Source organism: Scyliorhinus canicula, chromosome 9, assembly GCF_902713615.1.
Source record: "Scyliorhinus canicula chromosome 9, sScyCan1.1, whole genome shotgun sequence".
NCBI lineage: Eukaryota > Metazoa > Chordata > Chondrichthyes > Carcharhiniformes > Scyliorhinidae > Scyliorhinus > Scyliorhinus canicula.
In genome coordinates this window covers 86602892-86627727 of record NC_052154.1, presented here as the reverse complement: position 1 = coordinate 86627727, position 24836 = coordinate 86602892, and the positions used below count along the sequence as shown (strand labels likewise).

The 24836-nt window shown below is 47.8% G+C and overlaps 1 protein-coding gene across 2 annotated transcripts in view; it reads left to right on the top strand.

The window, feature by feature from the left end:
• sf3b3 (splicing factor 3b, subunit 3) overlaps positions 1 to 1260 on the top strand; it is a 73388-nt gene extending 72128 nt beyond the window's left edge. For both annotated transcript variants that reach the window (XM_038807107.1, XM_038807106.1), the window contains exon 27: positions 740 to 1260. In XM_038807107.1, coding sequence (XP_038663035.1) covers positions 740 to 880 — 141 coding nt within the window. In that variant the 3' untranslated portion in view covers positions 881 to 1260. The remainder of the gene's footprint in view (positions 1 to 739) is intronic.
• The last annotated feature ends 23576 nt before the right edge of the window (positions 1261 to 24836 follow it).

The window sequence follows — 24836 nt, the reverse complement described above, 5'->3', positions numbered from 1 at the left end:
GTCCATCGCTGATTCTCCCCATCCCCACATGTCCCATCCCAATCATATGGGTAAAACTAATTGGCCCCGAGAGAATAAGCACTTTTTATAAATAAGTTTTTGTCCAGGGGAAAAATGATCTGTTTTATGTCTGGCTAAGTCTTCCAAATATCGAGATTTTTTTTTTTGTGGAACAGTTTTAAGTTGGAACAATATGAAACAGATGCAGATACTAAGGACGTGGAACTGGGCAACTGTTCGTGGACCCTTTCATTCCCCAGCAGGAACCAAAGTGTGTGAAAGGAAGGGTGTGGAATTGGTGGGAAAAGAGGTGCCTAGCCTCGGAATGATCTTGTCTCTGTTCCAAGATTCCAAAATCGATTGATTGATTAGTTCTTTGAGATTTGCAACAAAACCTATGTTTATATATTGTTTTCTTAATTTAGAGTACCCAATTCACTTTTTCCAATTAAGGGGCAATTTAGCGTGGCCAATCCACCTAGCCTGCACATCTTTGGGCTGTGGAGGTAAAACGCATGCAAACACAGGGAGAATGTGCAAACCACACGTACAGTGACCCAGAGCCGGGATTGAACCTGGGACCTCGGTGCCGTAAAGGTCACTGCTACTCACTGCGCCACCGTGCTGCTCCCTAAGTTTATGTTCTGTATTTTATTCCCAAGTCTATGGCCTTAGCTTAAAGAAATAAATAACGGTGGAACTAGCCAATACAGCTAACGTGTGTTTGTTTCTCTTCTAGAATGTAATCGATGGTGACTTGTGTGAACAGTTCAATTCCATGGATCCCATCAAACAGAAAAGTGTGGCAGAGGAACTTGACAGAACACCAGCTGAGGTGTCCAAAAAACTGGAAGATATCCGAACCCGTTACGCATTTTAAGAGCACATACATGGCCCCACCCTCCCCTTCCCTCGGTCGGGAATCTATGCCACATTCACTTTTACTTACACTAATGGCATTGTAAAATGCCAGAAAGTGCTGTAGCAGAGTGGACTACACTGACACCCCCACTGTGTTCTCTCAGTCAAAGCTCCTTTCACTGTTTGAAAGGACTAGAACTTTATCTTGTAAATATAGTTTTGTACATTAAAATGTTTAAAGGTTTTGTTGGGAAGGAAGGTTGGGGTATGCATAGAATGTTTTTGCAAATGATTTTGAGAGATACTGCTGTGTGATTAGCACCCAGTTTTTTAAAAAAACAGATCCTGTTGCTTTTCCAGTTGTAAGTACAGCAGAATAAAAGTCCTTGTTTTAATAAATCTAGAGTTGCTTTGTCCTGCTTCCAAGCAGTCTCTTACTAAAACGATCCTTGGTCAGCAAAATTACTGAAAAGGCAAGTGACACGTCAGCCAAATGTTGGCACAGTTGGAGGTGCCTCATGGCACTTCTGGGAGGGTACACGGCTTCAGGATGCTGAATGTTTTGTCAGCCTTCTGCATTTGAAGAAATGTGTTTAATCATGTTAAATCATCAAAACCAAATGGACAAGTTCAGTGCAACCTACAACCTATTTGAATAGGAATAAGAAGGGGAAACCCTAGTGATTTCACCTCCCCTTTTCTAGCCCACCAATTTTCGAGGCTGACTATAGCACAAAGTGTATTCTCTAAGCTGGGGTCCGATAACAGGTGCAAACTGAGGTATAACAATCTATCACAACTCTTGGGTAAAGGCAACACTCTGGTTCACATGGGGCACCAGGAACATAGCATACTTTAGGTCTAGGACACATCACCCATTTCATGACATGCTTTTGTTTAATTTTTAAATTATTCTCTTTGAAAAGACCCAATCTAGGGTGGTGGTTAGTTTATTTGCTAAATCCATTAACAGGCTACATCTAGCTATGCAAGCTAGTGGAATTATATCCCTCCTGACAAAATTTTTGTTCCCGTCTTCACTTGGGGTTTACAGATGCTTAGAGCTCTTTTCGTAAACATACTCAATCTGCCACAGATTCTTTAGGCAACACTCAGTCCAGATTTACTAATAAATCATTAGGAGAACCACCATTAAGTTGTGTGCACACAGCGAACATTTCAAGCAGGAATGATCACTTTGTTGTCCCCTCACTCCGTCTCTACTGCCTCAACTATTAATTGGAAACCAGACTTGGGATTTTCCAGCTTGTGTGACCAGAGACCTATATAAACCTTTAAAATCTGGATCTAATGCTTCCAGATGATGAGTGTTGCAGCTTGTATTTTCCAGTTATCGGAAATGTTGAATCAGTTTTATTTATATTCAAATATTGAATGAATGAATGAGGAAGAACATTAGATTATAAATAAGAGCTTCCTTGTTCTGTTGAGTGTATATTCCTTCATGTATATTGTGTTCATATTTAGTCTGTTGTCAACTTTGGTTCACTAATTCAAGAGTTGGAGTGGCGCTGTGATTAGCACTGCAGCCTCTCAACACTGAGGACCCGTGTTCGATCCTGGCCCTGGGTCACTGTCCAGATGGAGTTTGCACATTCTCCCCATGTTTGTGTGGGTCTCGCAACCGAAAGATGTGCAGGCTAGGTGGATTGACCATGCTAAATTGCCCCTTAATTGGAAAAAAAATAATTGGGTACTCTAAATTTATATATATTTTTTAATTAACTAATTCAAAGAGTTGACACAAAAACAAGCAGCAGGGAGATCCTGACATAACTCCAATGATGCCTTGATTTTACCTGGGAAAGAGTGCATGATTTTGTACTCTGCATGTGCAGAGATGTCATGGATGACCACTGTGTAAGAAGTGTCTTCAGTTTAGTTCAGGATTTTTGACCTTCGGATGCAGATGGGGGTCTCTGCGGAACAACAGGAAAGATGAGTTTCCTGGACCATGGTCACCTCACAGGATTGGAGTTGGTGGCCATTCGGACGAGGCAAATAGTGCAGGAGTCTTTGTGATGTGTACCACTCGAACATGAACTCGGTATGAGACTGCTGGGAGTGATGGTACCCTAAAGGAGTGTAGCCCACATCGTGATACCATTGGGTAAGGGCCTACAGGAGGAAACAGCAAAGCATAGAAATGTAGTTTGAGGCGATTCCATGGTTAGGGGACAGACAATTTTGTAATAATTGAAAATCCCTCCTGATGTATTGTCTTTGCGGTAAACGACCTCACTGAGAGGGTACAGATTATGCAGGGGAATGGGAGGGAACCAGGAGTTGCACATGTTGGCATTAGGGCCCTATGGTCAAATTTGCAGGAGGTAAGGAAATTACAAAGTAGGATCTTGTGATTGGATTATTTTTGGATTATTCCCAGTGCAACACATTAGCCAGAGTAAAAAAAAAAGGAAAAGAGGGAGGATCAATGTGTGGATTACAGCGTGTTGCAAGAGGGAAGGCATCAGATTATTGGGGCATTAGGACCACTTCTGAGACGGAAGGTACCTATTCAAAAGGGGGCAGGTTGCACCTTGACTGGAACATCACGCGGAGATTCCCTTGTGTGCTTGGAGAGGGTTTGAAAGTAGATTGGCAGGCCAGTAGACAAGAATAGAAGAGGAATAAATGAGAATATTAGGCAGCACTAGGGAAGGAAGTAGTTCCACATCAGATATGAGCAGACGAAAGGACTAAGAAATGCAAAGACAGGATCACGCTGCACGTACATCAGCGTTGGTGAGCTACAAGCACATAGTGTGGGAATATGATATGGCAGTAACCAGCATGGGTTAAAAATGGTGAGGACGGCATTTAATATACGAGAATATAAAGTGTTCTGAAAAGATAGAAGGAAAAAATGGATTGCAATGTTGATTAAGGAAAATATTGCAAAAGGTAATGTCCTTGAGGGGACAAGTCAGACCATTTGGTTAGACTTGAGAAACAAAAAAAGGGAAGATCTGGGTGTATTCTGTAGGCTTCCAAATAGTCTGGGAGCGAAGATCTAATCTGCAAGGAAGATTGTAAATTCTTAACATATAAAATGATGTGTTTGGATATTCTGTCTGTTTTAAATGTTTATGCGTTGATCATAAAAGAACCAGTTGGACAGCTTTTCATGACACTCGCTCAGGGACAAGCACGCAAAAGGATTACAGAGTTTAACAACCCTCTTAACAACTGATGGTGACTAGCTCTTTAAAGAGCACAGTAAAAGATCAACATCTTTTGTAAAACTCCTTAATTGTAGCCCTTAATGTGTATTTAACTTTCTCAAGATAACAAAAATGCCAACACTTGGGGTGAAGGAGAGTAGGCAATTGAATTGGATGATCAGCCATGATCATACTGAATGGCGGAGCAGACTCGAAGGGCCAAAAAGCCGCCTCCTGTTTCTAAGATCTCCCAGTTACATCATCGTGTGGAGAAGCTGAATTCCACTCCTGCGGAGTGTGCAGAATCCGCCTACGAGTGATCAATGAGGTGAAGGTTAAGACATCCGCACCCGTCTGCAACTCCAGAAGGTCAACACCCCAAATATGGCCACTAGGGGACTGGGCTCCAAATCCATCTGTAAAAACTCAGATGTGCTGAAGAATAAGACCCAAAGTTGCACCAGTTCAGGACGTGTCCAGAGCATGTGGACGAGCACTCACACTTATCCTCCACCCCTCAAACAACCGACTCAACCTAGCCCTAGTTAAGTGTGCACCTTCAACTGTATCAGCCCCAGTCTCAAGCACGACGAAGTGGCGTTCACCGTACGCAAGGCCTCGCATCATATCCCCTCTAATGCCACGCCAAACTCCACACATTTGGCCTTAATCCCCACCAGGGATGCAGTTTCCTCCGCCATTATTTTCCTGTAAATTCCCATGGTCCTCCCGTCTTCCAGCCCCGCGTCAGAATCCCTTCTAACTGAGGTTGGTGGCACTACCGGAAATGACAGGAAAACCACTCTCGCAAAGCCCCTCACCTGCAGATATCTAAAGCTTTCCACCTGCAAAAACCCAGACTTCTCTGACAGCTCCTCCAGGCTTGCGAACCACCCCTCCAAAAACAAGGCCCTCATGCCATTCACCCCTTATCCACCCAGCCCTAAAACCTGGCATCCAGTCTTGCTGGCTCAAACATGCAGCTGGATTCTCCGTCGGGATCCTCCCATTTCGCTGGCAGCGCACTCGCGCCTGCAGATTTTGAGACGCTGTGGGAGTGCCCTTAATGGGAAGCCCCATTGGCCGGCTACCAGGACAGAGGATCCCACTGCCGGAGGGGGCACGCCACACCAGAACATGGGTGCGGCAGGACGGAGAAGCCTGCGCATGATTATCACAAGTCAGTGCCCAATTTGACCTAATTTAAATTGCAGCCAAAATTGACATCAGATTTCCAACGCCACAACCACCACCGGATTACCTGAATACTTCTCTGTAGACAACGGCAGCGAAGCCATCGCCACTGCCCGCAGCTCTGTCCCCTCACATGAGCCCGACTCCATCCTCACCCACACTGCCTCCTGATCCCCACACCAACTCAACACCATCTCTACGTTCACTGCCCAATTGTAGTATGCTCGCCAACACCAAATCCCAGACAGCCAGACTTCGCAGGATCTTTTGACAAATTCTAGCACCCTAGCCCGACAAAATAAAGGACAAAATCCGCCTCTTCATCCTCACATAAAATGCCTTTGCCAAAAAAAAACGGCAAGCATTGGAATAGGAACAAAAAACGTGGCAAAATGTTCATCTTTACGTACTGCTCTTGGCCTACCAAGGACAGAAGGAGGCTATCTCACCTCTGTGGGTCCACCTTAACCCTGCCAACCAGGCTCGTAAAGTTTAACTAATGTAGTTGAGCCCAATCCTGCGCTACCTATGCCCATAAATACCTAAGATGAGTGCCCATCAAACAAAATTAGCTCCTTTCTCCAGTGGGATAACCAAAAAACGCTCTTCTCCAGGTTTAACTTGCACCCAGAGAACTCATCAAACGACTTCAACAGTGCCATTATACCCCCATTGTAGGGACCGGGCCTGAAATGTACAGTAACAGATCATCAGCATACAGCAGCTATGTTCCATCCCCCCCCCCCCCTCCCCTCACTCACCCAACTTCCTCAAGGTGTTGGCCAAAGGCATGGTCGCCAATGCAAATGAGAGCTGAGGCATAGGGAACACCTCCCTAATTCCCCTATACAGCTGAAAATACGTCAAGCTCATATTCGTGTGAACACTAGCCTGAGGTTCTCACCGACGATACAAACTTGGGCCCAATCCTGAACCGCTCCAAAACCGCGAACGGACACTTCCACGTGACCTTATCGGAGGCCTTTACTGCATCCAGCGCCACAATAACACCATGCAACCCCACCTCCCCCTCGGCAGGGGTAGGATCACAGTCAACAGGCACCGCACAGGATAACTGCCTACTCTTAACAAACCCTGTTTGATCCTCCTCCCTGGCTTTGGGCGAGGGGGACTCTGGTGAGGGGGGGGGGGGGGGGGGGGGCACCCTGCTGGCAATGCTCGTGAGGCACTCCTCCAAATTCAATAACAGAATCAACTGATATGACCAGCATTTCACTAGATCCTCCTTCTTCAGAAGGAGCGGGATAGATGCCTACATCATTGTCTCCGTGAGCCACTGAGCCCTGAAATGCCTGCAATAACAATGGTACCAGCCGTTGGCAAACATTTTCTACAATTCCACCAGGAACCCATCAGCCCTGGCACTTTACCAGTCTGCATATTTCCAATTGCCTTCCCAACTTCCTCCGCCCCCAGTAACTCCTCTAACCCTTCCCAATCCTCCTCGAATGTGGGACACTCCAAACCCTCCAAAAACTTACCCATGTCCAACTCACCCACCAGTGGTTCCGACATATATAACCTCAAACACCGCATTCACCTTCTCGGGCACAGTCACTAGCCCACCTTCCATATCCCGCACCTGAACAATCTCTCGGGAAGCTGCCTGCCATCTCAACTGCCCAGCCAACAAGCGGCTAGCCGCATCCTCATATTCATAATTTGCCCCCTTTGCACGCCCCTTTGCACGCCTTACCCGTGGTCGCCAAGTTAAACTGCATCTGCAATACCTTCCTACCAACCAATAGTTCCGGGGTGGGACCCTCCTCATATTTACTGTCAACCTTCAGAATTCCACCCACCAGCCACTGGTTTTCCTCCCAAGCCTTCCTGCCAACCTACGCCTCATATGCAATTATCTCTCTTCGCACAGCCGCCTTCAATGCCTCCCATAACACCAACAGTGAGACCTCCCCATTTTTAGTAAACCCAGCATCTTCATCAATCGCCCTTGCCACCCTCACACAAAACCCCAGATCTGCTAACAGCCCTATGTTTCTTTAAAATAAATTTAGAGTACCCAGTTCACTTTTTCCAATTAAGGGGTAATTTAGCATGGCCAATCCACCTACCCTGCACATCTTTAGGTAGTGGGGGCAAAACCCATGCAAACACAGGGAGAATGTGCAAACTCCCAGAGCCGGGATCGAACCTGGGACCTCAGCGCCGTGAAGCTGCAGTGCTAACCACTGTACCACAAAGTTGTGCGTGACCCTCAACTTTGCAGGGTACACCACTCCAAAACGCACTCCACATTTGTAAAGTGCTGCCTTCGCCTTGTTGAAGGTTACCTGCCTTCTTTGTAACTCCACGATGACATCTTGGTATATCCGAATATCTACCTCACCTCACAGTTCTGCTTAGCCCATCGGAGCACCTTCTCCTTCATCTGTGAGCTGTGGAAGCAAACTATAACAGCTCGAGGTGGCTCATTAGCCCGTGTCTTCAGCCATGACCACTGATGGGCCCTATCCAGCTTGAAAGGGGAGGGTTCTTCCTCCTCCCTCAACAGCTTCCCAAACATTGCTAAAAAATATTCCGTCGGCCTCAGGTCCTCCATACCCTCAAGCAACCCCACAGTCCGCATGTTTGGTTGCCGCTGAGGACTTTAGCTGGGCTGCATCGATTAACCCGTGACTTAATGAAAAATGTTACATGTTACATTTGTGCCCTAACCTTACTAGAGCTTGGTCAGCAGCCCATATCAGCCAGAGAATTGGGTTAACCCGTCCACCATTACCTTGGCAGAGATAACCCTGAGGAGAATGGCCTCTAGGAATTGGGTAGAGTATATCGTGAGAATATACTGGTCGCCCCCTTTTGTTTTTGGAAGTGGTCCTACACACTCCAATGGTTCCCCAATAGTTGGTATAGGGATTAGAGGTCCACTTGCAGGTTGGCTCTTCCCCACAACCTGGCATGTGGTAAGTTTTACCTACCTCCGCCACATCCTAGTGGAGGTGTGATCACTAAAAATATTGACTTATGCAAACTTGGGCTTTTTAGATACCAATATTCCTCACCATTCAAATGACATGGATTATCCACAATATTTCCCCACAGTACCTTAACAGCACCACTGCCTGGTGGATTATTATCCATTCTTTATCTGAAGGTCTGTGGCAAAGTTTCCACTGCCTCATCAGCTCCTCATTTTTAAAACCACAACACTCAGGGACTCCCTCTGCTTCCACTTCAGTTTGGAAGGCCTGCACTAACCATTTTAACACTGAGTCAGCTTGCTGAGTCTCAACCAAGGAAGACCTCCTTATCACTTCCTTTGGTTCCTCTAGATTTCTGAAGGAGGTTTTAAGTAACCAGATGGCAGAGCTCTGTTTGTAGACCCAGTTCAGCCTCCTCTGGTGGAACCTGTTTGGCTATGGACTGGGGTACTACACTAGTTGCCACATTCCGCCTCCTGTTCGGGTACACTGAGGGAGAATTCAGAATGTCCAAATTACCCAACAGCGCGTCTTTCAGGACCTGTGGGTGGAAACCGGAGCACCCGAAGGAAACCCACGCAGACATGGGGAGAATGTGCAAACTCCACACGGACAGTGACCCAGTGCCGGGATTCGAACCCGGGTCCTCAGCGCCGTAGGCAACAGTGCTAAACACTGTGCCACATGACAAGGGAATTTTCACAGTAACTTCATTACAGTGTTAATGTAAGCCTACTTGTGACACTAACAATGATTGTTATTATCATACTTCGCTGAACTGTTGTCAGACAACAGGGGATTGGCCTTATGGGATTTTCCTGTTGATTTGCTTTGCAGCAGGATCCAGCCTTCTGCTGGTCACATCCAATGCTATTGTGGAAGTCTTTCAAACAAGATGAAGAACATTTCCACCTCCTCCACATCGCAAGAGTCTCCCTCCTCAGCTCGAGTCGTCTCAATTCCCAAACTTGTGTGTGCCTCTCTCTCTGGAATAGTCTTTCTTACTCCCTGCCCTGAATTTCTTTTTCTTTGTGTTCTCGCTCTCACCTCTGCTGCTCCAGCTATATCTTTGCTAAGGCCAAATCTGTCTCAGTTTCTTCATATGCAATGTCCAAATGGTCGGCCACACATTATAGGACGTCCATTTTTCTAACTTTTGAATAAATCTTTAACTCAAAATGCCTCGCTATACTCTTTAATTCTTCAAGGGTTAGAGGATCTAAAATGTCCCAAGTTAATGCAGTCTGTTCCATGAATGTAGACCGTGAATGTGGACTTTTAAGTACTTTAACACTGCAAACCTCAGAAAACCTATATTGAAGTTTTTAAATTGCTTCTTGGGATCAATTTGCTTCCCCACTTCCAACTCTCGTTAGTTTGTGAGTTTGATAAGGGACGGAGCCCCTACATTTCTGTTGTGATTGGGTGGAGGGGTCAAATAAGTCCCCTCCTTTCCCATTCCTCATTTGATTGAAACAGGCTTTTTCAGTTCAAAAGGATGTACTAGCCAATTCTGTAAATGTTTAACTGTTTCCATGTTGTGATCATAAAATAATTAGTTGGGCCGGCTTTCTTGATTTTAATAAATAAAGAGGTTTGTTGATCTGGATAAAATAATAAAATATTAAAATACACACCAGTTTCAGACACAGGCACTCAAACTTGGAGACTCCGGAGGTGACTTCTCTCAATTCCACCAGGAGAAGTCAGGACATGTGAATTGCAAAGATGGAAGCTTCCTAAGGAGCAAGTTACATTCCAGATAACCAGTGAACTGGGACAGAAAGAATGTCTAAGATGACTGGAGTTACGAAAACAGAGACCAAAAAGAAATCAAGGAAGATTAAATAAATGGTTTTGAGTTAAAGAGACAATTGCAACAATGAGATTTAAAGTGGGACAGCAGACTTCAAAGGTAAATCAAATATTTGATGCCATCTTTATACAGTCTGTGAATTGAGAGTTAAAGCAATTCTGAACAGTTTGTACAGCAGTTTGTAAAAAGAAATCCTTTTAAAAAATGGTGTAAATCTTGAACTGGATCCACTGTTAAAAGAGGAGGGGAAGCTTTGTTTAAAAGAATCATTTGGGACAGGACGGTGGCGCAGTGGTTACCACTGCTGTCTCACGGCGCCGAGGTCCCAGGTTCGATCCCGGCTCTGGGTCACTGTCCGTGTGGAGTTTGCACATTCTCCCCGTGTTTGCGTGGGTTTTGCCCCCATAACCCAAAGATGTGCAGGCTAGGTGGATTGGCCACGCTAAATTGCCTTTTAATTGGAAAAAATGAATTGGGTACCCTAAATTTATATTAAAAAAAGAATCATTTGGAAAACCTGGACTGAATTTCAGAATGCAAACCGCTAAGGGAAAGCAATATTGTGAGAGAATATTTCAAAGCGTGTTTTGGGAGTGGAGTTTGAAAAATTTCATACCATAATCATCTGGGAGGATTCTGAGATGAAATCCATAGGCACCAACTTGGGTTCAGAGCGAAATGTGTGTATTCAACCACAGCAAATCTGTTTGCTTAAAGAGACATTATGTTAATGAGACCATTGTAGTTTAAAATGCATTTCATGATTCGTGTTACTCTTAGAATCTGTATGTAGTTGTTACTCTGAGGGGGGAGTAAAGGACTATTGTATTATAATCCAATTTTAAAATATTTAATAAATATTTTTCTTGTTGTTAAAAAAAAGTAGAAGTTTTGGTCTTTTGAACCGGGTTCCATTCTGGAATCTCCCCATCCAGTTATAACATTAACTGGAATCGTAACTGCAATAGAATCATTCATATTCCTCTGGATTTATTGTTGCTGGTAGGGTCTCTTAAACTACCCCAGGACATATTTGAGGCTGTCTCCTGTGCCACTAACAATCTTCAGTTTGGGCAGGTTTGACTAAGTTCTTAGTGCAAGCTAATTCACAGGACATGAGTGCTTTATTTATCCTAAATCAATGGATGGTTGCTGTCAGAGGGTACTGTGCTGACTTGTTTGAGAATGGAAGTAAGAATTAGGGAGCAATGTTCTGAGGTTTAGTCCATGGCCAGGATATATATCCTGGATCAGTAAAACCTGGAGTCTAATTTTGTAGCAAATGACTAAAATTAAGGATCACACTTTGCTTGCAAGTTATTCCCCTCATTATTATTTTATCTGAAGTGGCTGGTGTTGTCTTCTTCTCTCAGCCCACCTAAGGTTTCAGGTGAGTTCTCTGTTGGAGTACACTGCTGTGGTCAACTGCACCGTTTAAAATCGGAATCCAAATGTTGCCGTGATAGGCAGAGTGTGTATTAAGTTTAGAATAGCAGCTGCTTTCTATAATAGTTGAGACTGGATATTAATCATTCTTGTAAAGGAACACTTCCTCATGTCAATCCTTAAGTTGCCTTTTACTGATGTACGAATCAAGCTCTTCTTCCTGCAGTTCTGTTTAATTTGAAGTGGTGCCCTGGATTAACCTTTTGTAATTCCCTTGGCATCTTATTCAATGGGGCTCTTTCTTATTCATCTTTTGAGGTGGAAGAATGAATTTTGTTTTTAATCATCCCCGGTAATTCATTCCCTGGGGAATCACCATTGTAGCCCCTCTTAGCATAGGTTCTCCATCTTGAATAATTCCCTGAACAAAACTGGATTCTCCACCCAAGGGGCTGGCTGACTAGGGAGCTATGTCATTTCAACAGAATTGTGGTGGTGGTGTGGGGCGGCACGGTGGTGCGGTGGTTAGCACTGCTGCCTCATGGCACCGAGGACCCGGGTTCAATCCCGGTCCCGGGTCACTGTCCGTGTGGAGTTTGCACATTCTCCCCATGTCTGTGTGGGTCTCACCCCCACAAATCCAAAGATGTGTGGCATAGGTAGATTGGCCACGCTAAATATTGCCCCTTAATTGGAAAAAAAATCAATTGGGTATTCAAAATTAAGAAAAAAGAACTGTGGTGGCGTCGCCCTTTTAAGAGATGTGCCCTCACGGTCCATGTGACTGGCTCATGACCTGTCGCGAAGGAGCCTACGACCTCTGACCAATGGGAGAAAGTGCTGGGGCCTGGGAAGCGGGGTTCTGGTCAGAGTGAACCCGGGAGCCTGAGTATGAAGACCTGCATAGAGACTCTGTCCCTGTATAGAGATTACCGTTGTTAGCTGCCAAGAAACACTTTCTTCTTCCTTACTGACATCTAGCTGCTATTGCCTCAAGCCACCACATTGGCGACGAGTATAAACCCACATTTGTTGAATTTTAGAGGGAAGGACGCAGCCTCCAAAACACACAGAGAAGTTGGGAAAGATTTGACGATACTGTACCATAAAATAGTGAGTGAAAAGTGCCCATATTGGTAAGTTAGACCCATTCGATCAGGGTTAGCATTGTTGCTTCACAGCGCCAGGGTCCCAGGTTCGATTCCTGGCTTGGGTCACTGTGCACATTCTCTCCGTGTCTGCGTGGGTTTCCTCCGGCTGCTCCAGTTTCCTCCCACAAGTCCCAAAAGACGTGCTTGTTAGGTGAATTGGATGTTCTGAATTCTCCCTCAGTGTACCCGAACAGGCACCAGAATGTGGCGACTCCCTCTCCAGGGAGAGGGATAACCCATACAAAAAAATCAGTCATGGCCAAACCGTTCGCCGGGGGCTCCGATTTATACAGATCCTGATAAAATGTTTCAAAATCCGCACTGTTGTTAAACGGGGCAGAAACCAGTCTGCCATTCGAGCCCTTAATCTGCACAATCTCCTTTGAAGCTGCCTGTTGTCTCAGCTGATTAGCTAAAAAGCGACTAGCCTTCTCCCCGTGTTCATAAAATATACCCTCAAACGTTGCAGCTGGCCCACTGTCTTACCCACTGATAATTTAAATTGTGTCTGCAGCTTTTTCCTAGTTGCCAGCAACTCCGGGGTTGGGGCAAGTGAGTGCTGATGGTCCACCTCAAGGATGGAGTTCACCAGCCTCTGCCACTCCAGCCTCACAGTCCTTCCATCTGCACTTTGTAGGAAATTATCTCCCCCCCGATAGCCACCTTAAGGACTTCCCACAGAGTAGAAGGTGAGATAAACTCACTTTTATTCAATTTAATATAGTCCCCAATGGCGGTGGACATGCGTACGCAAAATCTCATGTCCGTTAACAATGCCGTATCCAATCTCCATGGCGAGCATTGGGAGGGACCTGACTCTAGCGCCAAATCAATGTTGGGAACGGTCTGAAATCACAATCGCCAAGTAACATGCACACTCCACCAAAGGGAGGAGAGACCTGCCCACCTTAAAAAATATGAGTTCACCTGGTGGACATGGGAGAAAAAAGAAAACTTTTTATCATCTGGGTCCAAAAAAAACACCACAGATCTGCCCACCACCCCTCCACACCTGCTCCATGAAAACCAACAATGCCTTTGCCACCCCTGATGGAGTCAGAGATTTGGGCGTGGATCGATCCAAGCTTGGATCCAGAACAGAGTTTAAGTCACGCCCCGAGATTAACTGATGCAAATCCAAATCAGGGATGGAGGCCAGTGGCTTGTTAATAAAACCCGTATTGGCCCAGTGTGGACCACAGACATTAACCAGGCCCACCGAGGGGCGCCCCTACCTGAGACCCACAAACAATACAGCATGTCTACCATTGGGGTTGGCCAAGAGCTTAGTGGCAGAAAATTGAATTCTTTTATTGATTAAAATTTCCCGGTGGGCTCAATCTAGCTCGGGAGGGGACGTCTTCCCGCTGAATAACGCTATCAGAAGTCCCAACTGAATGTTTTTTTTATAGCAATCGGCAATAATTTAATCGTCACCATCAATGAAATAAAGCTGCACAATTCTAGATTTATTCATTGAAGTTACATTCCAATAGCTGCCATGGTGGGATTTGAGCCCATGTTTCCAGAGCTTTAGTCTGCACCTTCGAGTTATGAGTTCACTGACATTGCTACTATGCCACGAGAAGTATAGCTTGGAAGCTGGTTAGTGTGGTCAATACAATGACACTGGCAAGGAAAAACCTGAACTCTTTCAAAGGGAGTGCAGGAGAAGGAATGCTGTCTTAAAATGAGGGGATCCACTGTAGTGATCTCTAGATTGTTCCCTCAGCCATGTGCTAGAATAGAGGAAGTTAGGAAGCTCAGAACAGGCTAAAGGAATGGTGTCAAGGAGATCTATCTTTTAAGAGGCTTTGGTACCAGTTATGGGGAAGATGAAACGCTACACCCTGAGGACAGACAACATCCGAACAAGCTAAGTTAATGGGCTGGATTCTCCATTTCTGCGGCTAAGTGTCAACGCTGGTGTGGCTAAGTGGTGTTTCATGACTGGCAAATCGGGGTGAACCCCACACTGATTCCAGCACCCGTGAGGGGCTAGCTCACCCGTGCACCAACTGAAACTGAAACACCCACCTCCGCGCTGAAAACGGTCCCGGGTCGTGCAACGGTCGCGCCATGAAACATGGCGCCGGCCATGCGCGGACCCAACCCACCATCTGTGACCCCACAGCCCGTTCCCTGGCCACCCCCTGGCCACCCACCACCATACTCCGCAGCCCTTGCAGAAGCCCCCCCGGCCAGCGGCACGGATCCCGGCTGAGTGTGGCGGCGCTGGATACAGTCCGCAGCTGCCACGCCGGGTTCACCATTTGTGTGACCGCACGTGGCCCGCACCGCCGGGAACTCAGCCCATCAGTGGCAGAGCATCCTGGGTGGGCTGGCTGATGAGGCGCCAACGGCATTGCGATTGCGCGTGGCACGCGTCACAATGACGCCATTTCGGAGGGGGCAGAGCATGGCTGACTGGCGTCAAACTGGTGGCGGTCCTGATTTCGGCGTGGACCCCATTCTCCGCCCAATCGCTGAAAATGATTTTTGATGAAACTGCAAAATAATGACCAGGTCATTGAAGAGTCATTTAAAAAAATGGAAGGTAGCACAGAAAATCAGATCAAATAGAAAGTGCAGGTAAATTAGGTCGCGCTAGATTAAAATACAAATTTAAACTGCAAGCAGAATGAATCAGGAGGAAAATCACATTGATGAGTTATAGTGAAGAAGAAGGTTGAATAATAAATGGAACATTAGCAGGAATTTTAAAAAAATCAATCATGAAAGTGAAGCTTTATATATATCTATTATTAAAAATGATAAAGTGGATGGACTACATGAGTGTGGGAAATGTACTGGGGAATTGGAAGCAGTTACATCACAGGAAGATATAGATTTAATAGCTCTTTAAGAAACTTGGCTGAAACTAGGCAGGAATGGAAAATTAGTATCAGGATTATAATAGTTTCAGGGTTAGATAAGAGAGGAGGAGGAGTAGCATTATTAGTGAAGGAGGGAGTATGTACTGCAGAGGACTGATGTACGCAAAGAGTCTCCGACAGTCCAAATGATTAAAGAGCAAAGATAACAGGGGTTATTACGTTAATGGGATTCATGACAGGATCCCGAATAGGAAACAGAGGGAAATAGAAGAAAATAACATTTAATCAGATCAGGGAAAGGAGCGAATGGAACAAGGTCATTTGTATTTCCACAGCATGCTCAATGGATAAGGGCAGCAGAATTCCTAAATGGTGTGCAGGACCCTTGAGTGGTATACCCACAATGGAAGAGGTGTTGCCTAATCCAGTTACAAGAAACAATAGGCAGGATTCTCCGTTTGGGAGATGAAGGGCTGGATTCTCCGATTGCCGACGGCGAAATCGCATTCTACGATTGGCCGGAGAGTCCCTCTTGACTCTGAAATCGGGGGCGGTGCTGTTTTTCGGATGCTCCGCCCCCTCCAAAATGATATCATCAGTGAGTACACCGCATGCCGTTGGGATGGCCTCAGGACGTCACCTGAAGGCCCTCCCCCGATGGGCTGACTTCCAGACGCCGCGGATCACTTGTGCTCTGGGTTTTCGTCAACCTCACGTGGCGGCTGCGGACTGCGTCCAGCGCCACCACAGTTGTGGGGGGGGGGGGGGGGGGGGGGGGGCCGTAACGCTGGCCGGGGGGGATTTGGCGGGTGCTGGGGGGACTGGTGGGGGGTGGTCTGGGAGTGGCGAGGGGTTGTCCAGGGGCGCACTATCTGGCAGGCTGGGTCCGCGTGCGGACTGGCGCCACGTTGTACTGCGCGACCGCTGCACGTCGACGCCGTGCGCATGCACAGCCATGGATCTGGCAATTCTCCGGCCATATCTGCAGGAAAAGCCGGGGGGTTTACGTGGCGCGGCTGCTAGACCCCCACCGGGCGAAGCATCAGTGCAGGGGTAGCACCGACCAATTGGTCATAATACTAGACACAGGGGCAGCACGGTGGCCTAGTGGTTAGCACAACCACCTCACGGCGCTGAGGTCCCAGGTTCGATCCTGGCTCTGGGTCACTGTCCGTGTGGAGTTTGCACGTTCTCCCCGTGTCTGCGTGGGTTTCGCCCCCACAACCCAAAAATGTGCAGAGAAAATCCAGTCCTAAGTGTTGCTGCCGGGATTTAATTGCGTTCGGTTCACATTGCCTTTGGGGCCTGCTTTTCGGGAAGCAAGTCGGGACGCAAATGTGTTTGAACACCTTGGCGCTTCCGAATTCCAAATCCCCCCCCCCCCCCCCCCCCCCCCCCCCCAACCTGACACTGGCGTATCTGATGGGAAGCGGCAGAACAGGGTGCCAAGTTGTCGCCTGTGACATCTGAAAGTCTGTCAGGCCTATCCAGGTCCGGGCCCTCCAGAGGACGGCCACCAAAGACATCTCAGGTCAGAGGGCGAGGAGACATGCAGCAGGCCCCCTCCCTGTCCAATGTACTTTCAGGGGTCACACCTAGAAGGAGCGGTTGGGCATGGAAAACTAGAAACTTCAGCTAGATTGGCACGGGTGTAGCACATAGGTGTGAGTTAGGGGGTCAGGGCAGAACAATGTATATAGTCACCCATAAACACTGTTGTATCAATATTCCAACCTGCCCCTATTCTTTGCCTGATGGGTGTTAGGGATGGACTGAGGCTGGGTGTAGAGGGTGCGCCAGGTGTGGGCCATGTGGGGGGGAGGGGGGGGGGGGCAGAGCAAGGCCCTCCCTTAAAACTTGAACACCTCACCTGGGGTCACCCTTAGCGAGAGGTGGCAGGGTACATAGCCAGAAGAATGAGGGTGCCTTGTGTGACAGCTTACCCAGTGAGTGAGCCATAACCACCCCCCCCCCCCCAACCAACCCCCCCAAAGGATATATGGGCCTGTGAGATGGATTGGTCAGCACTCATTCAGGGATCACCCATGTGGACTGTGGAAGTTGATCTCAAAAGCAGAAGTCAAATTTTGTCAAATGATGAGGATCACTGGAAGACATCTCACAGTGAATCGTCATCGTCCCGTAGACAAGACCAGCTGATACTGCCAACCCAGGGCCAGCACCCTGAGGTGCTGCTGGAAGGACGCTCGGAGGGGGGAGGAGGAGCTGAGGTAGTGGGAACAAGTGAAGGGCTGTGGGACAGGGAAGGTGAAGTGAAGGGAGGAGGGACAGGGCTGTGGAACTGCCGGTAGCCAGTTCTAATTGGCATATTGGGAGGTGATGAGGTTGCTCGATGTGGGGTGGCCCTGTAGCACATGTTGGGCGGATTGCCCTGCCAGCCCAGGATCTATGCCCACTTCTTCCAAGACATCCTCCTCATTCTCCTCATTGAATGAGGCCTGACATGCTTCCTCTGCCTCCAGCATGTCCCGCTTCTGTGCAATGTCTTCTTTTTAAAAACATTTTATTAAGGCATTTATGATTTTACAACAACAAGTACAAATGTAAACATAACTCAGTAAATAACACCCCCCCAATCAACAACCATACCCAGCCAACATGGCTTATACGCACAATTCCCCAGTCCCTCCTCTTCCTGTCGCTGATTCCACCTTAACTATACTAAACTATCCCCCCCACATTCCCTACCACCACCCCCAATTGTATCTGCTAACAGTTTTGTTTTCCCCGAAGAAGTCGATAAACGGCTGCCACCTCCGGACGAACCCTAACATTGATCCTCTTAGGGCGAACTTGATATTCTCCTCCTGCGCAATGTTGTGCAGCACACAGCAGGCCAGCACAATGCTTGAGACCCTCCTGGGGTGTATTGGAGCATCTCACCGGAGCAGTCTAGGCTTCGGAAGCACATCTTCAGTAAGCCAATGCACCGCTCAATGACACTTCTTGTTGCTGCATGGGCGTCGTAATAACGGGTCTCGGCATCGGTCTGAGGCCTCCAGACAGTGCTCATTAGCCAGGACCTGGGAGGGTAACGTTTGTCACCCAAGATCCAACCCCTCACCCAAGGGAGAGCCTCAAAGATGCTGGGAACCTGGAAGTGCGCCTGGATGTATGCGTTGAGCACGGTGCCTGGGTATAAGGTACAGACGTGCATGATGTACAGCTTGTGGTCACACACTAACTACATATTCAGGGAGTGGAAACTCTTCCTATTTTTGAAGGGCACCCCTCGATGAGCCGGTGTTCTTGGGGGACCTGGGAGCTATCCATCACCCCCAGGACCTGGGGCATGCCAGCGAAGGTGGCAAATCCTGCTGCCCGGGCATCCTGGTGTGCCTAGCACAGACTGAAGGTTATATAGTCCGCAGCCCGGGCACACATAGGGCATCCATCACAGCGCGGTTGCACCTGTGCACGGACGTTTGCGCGCTCCCACACAGGTCCCTGCATGCGTCCTGGAAAGGCCCAGAGGCATAAATGTTCAGGGCGACCGTCACCTTGATGACCAACGACAACAGATATTCTCCTCTAAACCACCAGATGCGCCACCGTCTGGCACAGGAGCCGCATGGTCTCACTGGGTGGCTGAAGTTGGTGGCACAGACGGTCCGGACAGCGTCGACGGTATATGTGTGCCCTGATGCAGCACCTCCTTTACATCTCCTCCTCGGCCTGTTGAATGCCCGGCACTTGAACCTCGCCACTGGCCCCTGCTCTTTTGGAGTGGGGCAGGCTTCTCTTGTGCAGGGTCCCCCTGAGCAAGCCATGTGCCTTCAGCCTCCGTGCACCTGCAACAGCAGCTGTGGCCACATAGGTAGCGAGCATTCCTGGCTGTACTCCGAAATTCACTCTCTGCACGGGGTAAAAGGGAAGACATGTCAGCTAGAAGAGTATTCCCTTACCCATCTAACACCACCAAGGTTACATGGTGACCTTGAGTTGCACCTCAGCGCCACCCGCAGCATGTCCCCCACAATCCACCTCCACCCCTCAGCCAGTCCCCTCAATGTGATGCCGTATGCATTGCACCCCTGCCCCCATCAGAGAGTGGCACTGGGCCTGTGATGAGGGAAATCTCGTTCCTCACCACACGGTGGCTGCCGCAAACCGTGTTAGCGATAAGCTCTGCAGCCCCTCTCCTGCCTCTCCAGTGGGGTCTACTGTGAATGCCCTGAGTGGGTAGGTCATGTGTTATCCTGCCAGCAGGGTGGCACCTGGTTGTGTGGTGGCGAGGGTCACTGTGCGCCTCCAATTGCCTCCATGCTTAGAGGCTTGTGCATGGGCAGGTCCTTTAGATGGGGGTGAGCAGGGAAGTGTGCGTCTGATGGGAGCTTAGCTGCAGTGTGATATGGGGTCCTGGGTGTGATGGACAAAGCTGTGGCAACCTGTCTGGGGGCAGGATGGACGGGAACAGGGGTGTGGTGGGCAGGCAGGGCTTGGAGACACCTGGTGGTACTACGCAGTGGGCTATCTGATAGTGTCACTGGTGAGGCCTCTTCCCTGAGAAGGGTTGTGTGCCAGGGAGGGTGCCAAATGCCGCAGTGCATGTGTCCTTAGTTTGTGGTGATCTCTGCTATTCCCCTGCTTCCACTGCAGTGGAGCCGTGCTTCTGATGAGGACTGGCAGCACCTGGTGGGTCACTGATTGAGCTTGACCTCCCATCCTGTTGATGACGCAGTTGGGGTGTGAGGGTTTCCAGAGGGGTGGCTTGGATGGACTACCAGATGACCAGTGGCTCCCTGAACATTTACAGGACACAGTGAGCAGTCAGCGGTGTGAACAGCCAGGGGCCTGTAAATAGCACGAAAGAGGTGCATTTAAAACATACTGCAGCATTGGGGGCCTGAGCCAGGCCAGTCCGATCCCGAGGAGGGCACCCTGAGTGCGTGGACCTGCCAACAAGTTGCTTCCCGTTACTACCCCGCACCCACACAGCCACACCCCACCAAGCCTGTCACTTCTGGAGCGTTTAAAAAAAAAAGAATTTAGAGTACCCAATTATATTTTTCCAATTAAGGGGCAATTTAGCGTGGCCAATCCATCTAACCTGCACATCTTTGGGTTGTGGGGGTGAAAGCCACTCAGACACGGGGAGAATGTGCAAACTCCATACGGGCAGTGACCTGGGGCTGGGATCAAACCCGAGTTCTTGGCGCCGTGAGGCAGCAGTGCTAGCCACTGCGCCACCGTGCCGCCCTTATTTTGAAGAGTTTAAAAAAGTTTATTTACCTTCTCGCTCCCCCCTCAGCAGCCATGGCGCCCAGGCCCCGTTTGTAAATATTTTCACCAATTCGCGCCCACGTGACCTCTGCTTGAGAGGGCAGGAGGATCGCGGAAGGGCGGAGCATACTGTGCCAACCTGCTAATGAGATTTAAGTGCATGCAAATGATTGTTTCGCATGGGCCCGCTGGTGGAGGGTGCAAACTTCAATTTTGTGACAATGACCTGTGATTCTCCGCCCAATTGCGATTTGTGCTTCCGCCATCATGAAGCAGAAATCCTGGTAAATATCTTTCAGGAAGGTATGTTAAATAGGCGAGCAACTCAGGGATAGTGGCCATGATATGATGAACTACAAGGTTCAAATAGAAACTGAATAAGTTAGGGGGAGGCGGTGACATAGTCACTCGACTAATAATCTAAAGATTTAGGCCAATGCTCTGGGGACGCAGGTTCAAATCCTCCCATGGTAACTGTGGAATTTCAATTTAATTAATAAATCTTGAATTGAAAACTGGTGAACAAACTATCAATGTTTATTGTAAAAACCCATCTGGTTCACTAATGTCACAGAGAAGGAAATCTGCTGTCCTTACCCGGTCAGACTGACATGTGATTCCAGACCCACAACAATGTGGTTGACTCTTAGCTGCCCCCTGAAATAGCCCAACAGTTCAAATAGTCGCTCAGTAATTAGGGATGGGCAATGAATGAAGGGCTCGCCAGTGTCACTCACAGCCCATGAAAGAATAAAGGAACAAAACAAGAGCATCAGATTGGAATGGGGCAGATTTTAGAAAGGTGTGGAGTGAGATGGAAAGCAAATCTCTCACAGAAGAATGTAGATCACTAACATAACATTGATAAAAAGGAAGTCAAATGTTGTACAACAGATATGTAAACTAACATTTCAAGCAAGCTGAACTATATAATACAATCGCTAAAAGTACAGATTGAGATTAAGAGAGAGATAAAGACAAAGTAATAAGAGATATTCAAAACATTTACAAAGCAAAGTGATGGAACCATCAATTCACCAGACACATGTTTCCGATATGAATCTAGGCTTTCATCAACTTACTACAGAGCCAGCCTGTTACCCGTTGATGAACTCTCAGTGAACTGCTGGCTGACTCTGGGCAAGGGTATTTATACAGCTGCGCTAGGGGGAGGAGTCGTGGGCGGAGCCAAGGGTGGAGCCCAGTACAAGTTCCTGAGTACTCCCAGAGCTACTCCCCCTAGCGGTAGGATAGCGCTACTGCGCTTACAAAGACAGTGTGAATTATCATATATACATATATATATTACATTCACCACACAAAGTAAAAACATAAAAACATAAGAACTAGGAGCAGGAGTAGATCATCTGGCCCCTGGAGCCTGCTCCACCATTCAATGAGATCATGGCTGATCTTTTGTGGACTCAGCTCCACTTTCCGGCCTGAACACCATAACCCTTAATCCCTTTATTCTTCAAAACACTATCTATCTTAACCTTAAAAACATTTAATGAAGCAGCCTCAACTGCTTCACTGGGCAAGGAATTCCATAGATTCACAACCCTTTGGGTGAAGAAGTTCCTCCTAAACTCAGTCCAAAATCTACTTCCCCTTATTTTGAGGCTATGCCCCAGAGTTCTGCTTTCACCCGCCAGTGGAAACAACCTGTCCCCATCTATCCTATCTATTCCCTTCATAATTTTAAATGTTTCTATAAGATCCCCCCTCATCCTTCTAAATTCCAATGAGTACAGTCCCAGTCTACTCAACCTCTCCTCGTAATCCAACCCCTTCAGCTCTGGGATTAACCTCGTGAATCTCCTCTGCACACCCTCCAGTGCCAGTATGTCCTTTCTCAGGTAAGGAGACCAAAACTGAACACAATACTCCAGGTGTGGCCTCACTAACACCTTATACAATTGCAGCATAACCTCCCTAGTCTTAAACTCCATCCCTCTAGCAATAAAGGACAAAATTCCATTTGCCTTCTTAATCACCTGCTGCACCTGTAAACCAACTTTCTGTGACTCATGCACTAGCACACCCAGGTCTCTCTGCACAGCAGCATGTTTTAATATTTTATCATTTAAATAATCATCCCTTTTGCTGTTATTCCTACCAAAATGGATAACCTCACATTTGTCAACATTGTATTCCATCTGCCAGACCCTAGCCCATTCACTTAACCTATCCAAATCCCTCTGCAGACTTCCAGTATCCTCTGCACTTTTCGCTTTACCACTCATCTTAGTGTCATCTGCAAACTAACACCTTATGCAATATATACACCTTATACAAATACATGTCGCAGTAACTTGATAATTAGTTTGGCCAGGATTATCCAGGACTGCCCACCAGCAGAGGGAATCCCAATTGTCCGGTCAATCAGACGTCGGGCCAAAAATGGATTTCACGCCAGTTGTTAAACCTGGTCCCGAGGAACTTCACAACGTCCCCAATGAGGTTCCCAGACAGACCCGGTGGGAATATGCAAATAACTCATTAGAGCTGTTTTGAATGTAATTCATGGGCAGAAGGCCTGATTCATCGGCCTCCTGAGTTGCTCCAGCCCCACCCCCAGCCGAAAGTCCCGCTGGCGTGAATTGGTGCAAATCCTGAGAAACGGGAACCTGGTGGGTTTTTTAGTCCAAGGGGCAGCAAGGAGGTAAAAAGGCTTCCAGGGTGGTGAGAGGGGTCCTTCATGGGTGGTGGGGGTCAGGGGGGAAGGCATGTGCTGGGCTGGAGGGGCTCCGATCGGGGGCCTTTCCTTGTATGGAGGTGGTTTGGCTTCCCTTCCCATCTGCAGCATTTACACCCTTTAAGCAGTCTGTTAGTATCTCAAAAATACAGCGCTGGATTCTCCAATCCCCGACGCTGAAATCGCTTTCGGCGATGGGGTGGAGAATCCCCGATGACGCCATAGTCTGGGGCAGCGCTGCTTTTGTGATGCTCCGATCCCTGAAAATGTTGTGTCCAAGGCCTCCATATGTTGGCTGAGGCCCCCCCCCCCCCCTCCCCCGCGATGCTCCGTCCCCGACCGGCTGAGTTCCTGAGTGTGGTCCCATCCGTCAGGAATTCAACATGGCGGCTGTGGACTCAGTTCAGCGACACCACAGTCGGGGAGGGCGATCCGCAGGAAGGTCCAGGCGGTCCAGGGCGCGTGGGCTGGCTGAAAGGGAGGACTATTTTGCGGGCCGGGTCCATGAACGGCATCCGCCATGAAGCACGGCGCGGCCCCTGCAGACTGCGTGGCCATGGACCTGGCAATTCTCCAGGCCGTATCGGCAGCTAGAGCCGGGTGCTCTATGCTGCTTCCCTGCTAGCCCCCAGCAAAACGGGGAATTGGGGCCTGTTTGCGCCAGTTTTCCTGCCGTAACCACCGTTTTCACGCCGCATGGGGACATAGTCTCCAAATCGGAGACTCCAGCCCATGGTTCTGTGATAATAAAGCGAAAGTGGTGCCTATCTGTACCCCGAAACGCTTTAAATAGTCTATCAGTATGCCAAGTTTAAAGATGTGGGATGAAGGTTAAAATAATCCTTTCAATGTGGTGGAAACCTTTGACGTGGTTTTTTTACACAGTTAATTTCCCTTTGAAGTATTGATGCCTGTTTTTATGACTAGTAGCTTTAAAGCTTGAATTGCATTGTTTGCATTCAATATCACAGCCTTTTACAAGCTTTCTGTTTGATTAAAAAAAAATTAATTCAGAGAACCCAATTATTTTTTTCCAATTAAGAGGCAATTTAGCGTGACCAATCCACTTACTCTGCATGTCTTTAGGTTGTGGGGTGAAACCCATGCAAACACGGGGAGAATGTGCAAAATCCACACGGACAGTGACCCAGAGCCAGGATCGAACCCGGGTCCTCAAAGGGTGTGTTAAGATGGTTTATTTACACAACTCTGCAGAGATCAATTAATTCAGGTGAGGAGCTGTTTTCCTAACAGCGGTTTTTAAAAACAGGCTGTCTCTTTGGTCTCAGTACCTGGAAGCCCTTGAGAACAAAGAGACAGTGTTTAGTGGATGTTTTTTGGGCTGGACTAAGGTTCAGTAGTGGAGTTCCCCAATAATCAGTGTCAGGACCAGGGAGAGAAATCCTGGACTTTGATATTTATTCTGTTTCTGGGTCCATTATTCCCACATACAATCCAAACTCCCCTCAACCCTTCATATCGATCATACGGCAAGATTCAC